The following is a 5,141-nucleotide window of genomic DNA, read 5'->3' as shown; positions in this document are numbered from 1 at the left end:
CATACAAATTCACGGGTTAGTTGTTCAGCAGAGTGACATGTGTAATTTTCACTGTGTAGTTTGAGAAATGGAGATGTTGAAGGAGGGCTCAGATGACTGGTGGTACTAAGAACCAAGTCATCTGGCTGCTTCTGTCATATAACATCTTCACCAAAATGCTAGTTCAAGACATAGGTGCTCTCAATGGGGAGATTCTCTTTTTTTCATCTTTATCACAGTTGTTTGCTATCTAAGGGATGGAGAGGGAAAAACAGACATCCACAACAATCTACTGTCCTATAGTTTGACACAGTTATTTAGGGTTGACTAATGCTCTTAAACTGAAGTCAGTTACATTTGGAAAAGAGAACACAATATATTAGCGCGTTCTCACATACGCTTTAATGTAGGGATGGAGGAGTTTAAGATTAATTGATGGAGGTTGGGGAAAACGGTTCATATTTATAGCACTGAAAAATCAAAAGTTCACCCAACTCAAAGTTGGCATAACGTCATGGGGGTTGATGAGTTTTGACTATCTTATCTTCTCATGCTTTCCTTACAATCTAACTCAAGCCACTTAAGTCTTTTCATCCATAAATGATGTTTGACAGTCTGCTCTGTATACGTTCACAGTTTTTATCCTCCATTATCCTTATGGAACATGATATCATTGATGTAAGCAATAACACTACAATTGCAAACATTGCCTCATTAAGTCTCGTTCTTGTCTCTCATTTCCTGTACTGCATTGACAAACTGGACTCTGCAGACAATAATCTAACAGTCCTCCTATATTTGCCACTGTCGGCCTTTCAGTTTGGAGGACTTCGTTCAGTCAAAATACTAATCACAAAAGTTCAAATTTTCGATTTATGAGGGAAAGTTATGCTCGGATATATGGAGAAATCACTTAATGAAGACTTAAACTGCAGGAGCATATTAAGACCTTCAAAGACGCGGGAGCATGAATTTCTTTTTTTAAACTGCAAATCTCCGCGGGTACTGCTGCTACCCGAATAGAGCAAGATGGCACTACTTTTATCCCGCGATAATCTGGATTGAGATTAGATTGTAAATAAAGCGAATTTTGACATGCACTACCCCAGTCTCATACACGGCTGCCCCCTGCAGGCTGAAAGAGCGACCGCTGCTTTGGATGAATATAATTAGATTACTGTGATGAATCGGTTTATTGGAGTGTCTGAGACTAACATGACAGCACTTGTCAACACTTGTTACCACTGCATGCTTATAGTACATCGACTGGGCGAATTCTTGTTTAGGAATACATCGCGCCATGTCCTGGTACAATCAAAACAAATCAGCCACGCGCCTTTTTCCCGCAGAAATGACGTAATTACAGCCCATCTCACTTATCCTCCAAAGGCTTGGTGATAAGATAATGAAGGACATAGTGCTTTGAATTTCACCTCTGTGGATGTGCGAGGAGAGATTTCTGCTCGTGTTTTTCTGGTAGTCTCGACTATTTGAAGAACAGGAAGTCAACAGAACTACAGAACTGGACCGTGTGCTCTTAGCCGGAAGTATAGTCACAAGAAGCAGGAGAAGCGGATGTGAGATCAGAGTGGCAGCAGTCTATTCCTTCCATGTTATTATTGTTATTTTGGCTATGTGATGGTTCGCAGCGGAGCGCGAGGACGGCGGCCAGCCCCGGATTCCTCTGGTTACCGAACCAGACACGAGCGGCGAGCAGGCCACAGGGACGCATGTGTCTATGTCGTGCGCTTGTTTGAGCACAGACATTAATTAAAGCGAACAAACATCGCAATACGCAGTGCTCGTCTCAGACTGTCGGTATTATTGACGCTGTCGCGGAGATGAACGGCATCACCAAGGGCAGATTTGAGGTAACTCAGTCCGAGATAGCAGTGGAAAGGGGCATAGATCCTTTGGAGTATGTCTCTGATGACAGATATGGGATTTGGTGGTCTGTCTCACCCATGACTGTGTCTGCGTGTGTGTGTGTGTGTGCGTGCGCGCGCGCGCGTGTGTTTCTGTGTGTGTGTATGTCTGTGAGTGTGTGTGTTTGTATGTTGTGTTATTTGTGTTGGTATGGGTGTTTTGGCCGAGGACTGTTCTAATTTTACGTGCCGTGATCGGGATTTTTGTTTGCCAAGGGTAATCCCGTCCTAACACAACGGCACCAGCTGACCCTGTCAGCACTGGGCATTGCGCGTGAATCCGTTTAGCGCTGGTGTTGGCTTGTGTTCACTCCTTCGTTCTGTCTTCTAATTCCCAGTAAATCTTTGTGTTGTGGTCTCCCCGTATGCCCAACACGTCTATAATGTTGTGTGGGTGTGGATGTGGGTGTGGGTGTCTGGTGCGTGCGCGTGTGTGCGTGCCTGTAATAACAAGTACTGAGCGAGAGAGACACAGTGAGTATGTGTTTGTAATTTTGACGTGTGCTCTCATGCATGATATCACAAGTGAAGTTGCCAGTGTGTGTGTGTGTGTGTGTATCCGAAAAAGAGAGAGAGAGAGAAAGAGAGTTTGTGGTTCAGTGTGTGTGTGTGTGTCTTACTCTAGTCTCAATATCTTCCAGGTTTTCTCAAACAATGATGAAGCTCCTATCAACAAAAAGCTTCCTAAAGAGCTTCTGCTCAGGTGAAACAAAAGGATCAGTTACTGTGTGGTAAAACTGTGAGTGACATTTCATAGCTGACAGGTCATAGTCCAGTTGCTTTATCTTTTGATCTCTCTCTCTCCTGCTCTCCCTCTGTCTCTTTCTCTCTCTCTCTCGCTCTCTCTATCTGTTTGTTTTCGCCTCTCTCATTCGTAGGATTTTCTCCTACTTGGATGTGGTTACGTTGTGCAGATGTGCCCAGGTATCCAAGGTCAGCACTGTTGTTCCTCTCTGTGACTCACTGCAATAACACGATGTCATCAATCAGATATGACCATGAACCTGACAATCTTAAAAAACTGATTTCTCTCTCTCTCTCTCTCTGTCTTTCTCTCTCTCTCTCTTTCTGTCTGCGGATACACAGGCATGGAATGTTCTAGCGTTAGATGGAAGCAACTGGCAGAAGATTGACTTGTTCAACTTCCAGACGGACATTGAGGTGAAAGGGCAAAAATGAACCTCAATGTACTGTCTCTCTGACTCAATCTGCTGTAATGATTCTGTGGGATAATATTAACACACGGAAGTCTGTGTGTACGTGTTTGAAGGTGTCAGCATGTTTCAGTTAACTGTGGTGTGTGTGAGTGTGTGCGTGTGTGCGCGCATGTAGGAGATTAGTACTAGGTCAGTAGGCTTTGTCACTGAATCCATCAACTCTGACGTCACCCCTGATCCTCCATGTCTGAGCTCTCTATCTTTCTCTCTCTCTGTCTCTCTCTCTCTCTATGTTCTCTCAATCTATCTATCGGTCTGTCTTATTTGCCTGTCTGTCTGTCTGTGTTGTAGGGACGTGTGGTGGAGAACATCTCTAAGCGCTGCGGTGGTTTTCTGAGGCAGCTCAGTCTAAGGGGCTGTCTTAGTGTGGGCGACACCTCCATGAAGTAAGCCCCGCCCACTTACTTACCATTCAGTGATACATAAACACACTCAGCACAACACGTTTTCGCCTGTCTGTGTGTCGTTTGGCATTCAGTTCCATTTTAATGAACAAGATTTGAAGTGGTAATATATGTATGTGGTTGCTGTACATAATGGAATGATATGAAATGATTTTGATCTGCGGCCATTCCGTTTTGACAGGACTTTTGCACAAAACTGTCGAAACATTGAACACCTGAACCTGAACGGCTGCACAAAGATCACAGATTCCACATGTATCAGCCTGAGCAAGTTTTGCGCGAAGCTTCGACATCTCGACCTGACATCTTGCGTGTCCATCACCAACCACGCACTCAAAGCCTTAAGGTGAGACAGATCTTCATTTTTGTCTGTCGTTTCTCTCTGGATTACGTCTGTTTTATTTGTTTTATATGGTGTAGAGCTGTTAATTGGATTAAGGGTGTAATATTTAAGGAGCCATTCTTGCTTAATCTGTGATGAAGGAAATTGCAGTCTTATAAACAGTCTTAAATCTGGTTCACTCAAGGTTAAGGTTTAGTAAACAATTGTAAATCTGGTTCGGTTAAGGCTAAGGTTTAAGTAAGGATGAGAAAGGATTAAACAGCTAACCAAGCAGCCCTTTGAGTTGTGAAATACTTGTTTGTGTCTGGTAAACGTGGGTATTTTGGTTAATTGGAGAATATAATCTTAAATGAGGCTTGTGTTTTAGGTAGTTTATATTTTCACAGGTTGTTTGGATTGGTTAATGACTGTGGCTTGGTTACATTTTGATTTGAATGGTGCGGTGCTTTGGTTCAGTGTATGGTTATGTTTTGAGTGATGTGGTGCTTTGGTTGCAGTGTATGGTTATGTTTTGAGTGATGCGGTTCTTTGGTTCAGTGTATGGTTATGTTTTGAGTGATGTGGTGCTTTGGTTCAGTGTACGGTTATGTTTTGAGTGATCTGGTTCTTTGGTCCCCATCTTAAGCTTTGGGGAACATATGAGAAGGTATTTGGCAAGAGTTTGTGATTTTTTTGGATGATATTTTGATTATACTAAGGAATTCAGGTATCAGGTACATTTAAAGTGTACCTGAGTGATTAGTAATAAGGATTGGACTTCTTTGGTTGTTTTTACTGTTTCGCTTGATTTGTAGTTGTGTATTAGTTTTGTTTTTGGTCACTGTTAAATCTGTTGCCCTCTGCTAGTCTGTAAGTTATAGCTCCATGTCGGTGATGTTGTGGGTGATTTTTGGCTATGAATCCCTGTCACAGTCCGTGTTGTATATCATGGATATATCTCTGTACTTATTGTATATTGTCAGTCTATTCGTTATAGTTGTATATCCCTGATATTTTGTGTGACAGTTGGTTGTGTTTGTGTGTGTCAGACAATGTGTTGTAGTTGTATAACAGTTTGTGTGACAGTTGGTTATGTTTCTGTGTGTCAGATAGTGTGTTGTAGTTGTATAGCAGTTCGTGTGACAGTTGGTTGTGTTTGTGTGTGTTATATCTGTATAATCTGTATGAAATATGTGATATTTTGTTTGGTTGTGTTTGTGTGTGTTATATCTGTATATCAGTCATATGTGATATTGTTTTTGGTTGTGTTTGTGTGTGTTATATCTGTATATCA

At 42.2% G+C, this 5,141-nt stretch overlaps 1 protein-coding gene across 2 annotated transcripts in view; it reads left to right on the top strand.

The window, feature by feature from the left end:
• Nucleotides 1-1,634: 1,634 nt before the first annotated feature.
• The window catches only part of fbxl2 (F-box and leucine-rich repeat protein 2), a 7,454-nt gene continuing 3,947 nt past the window's right edge, over nt 1,635-5,141 (top strand). The window contains exons 1-6 of one of the 2 annotated variants that reach the window (XM_030789047.1): nt 1,635-1,850; nt 2,546-2,607; nt 2,783-2,837; nt 2,991-3,065; nt 3,413-3,507; nt 3,707-3,796. In XM_030789047.1, the coding sequence (XP_030644907.1) occupies nt 1,821-1,850; nt 2,546-2,607; nt 2,783-2,837; nt 2,991-3,065; nt 3,413-3,507; nt 3,707-3,796 (407 nt within the window). In that variant the 5' untranslated portion in view covers nt 1,635-1,820. Of the gene's footprint in view, nt 1,851-2,545; nt 2,608-2,782; nt 2,838-2,990; nt 3,066-3,412; nt 3,508-3,706; nt 3,872-5,141 lie in introns of both variants that reach the window. The other variant, XM_030789046.1, reaches the window with a different exon arrangement.

This window comes from Chanos chanos, chromosome 12 (genome assembly GCF_902362185.1).
Source record: "Chanos chanos chromosome 12, fChaCha1.1, whole genome shotgun sequence".
NCBI classification, from domain to species: Eukaryota; Metazoa; Chordata; class Actinopteri; order Gonorynchiformes; family Chanidae; genus Chanos; species Chanos chanos.
This window is presented reverse-complemented; position numbering and strand designations above follow the sequence as displayed.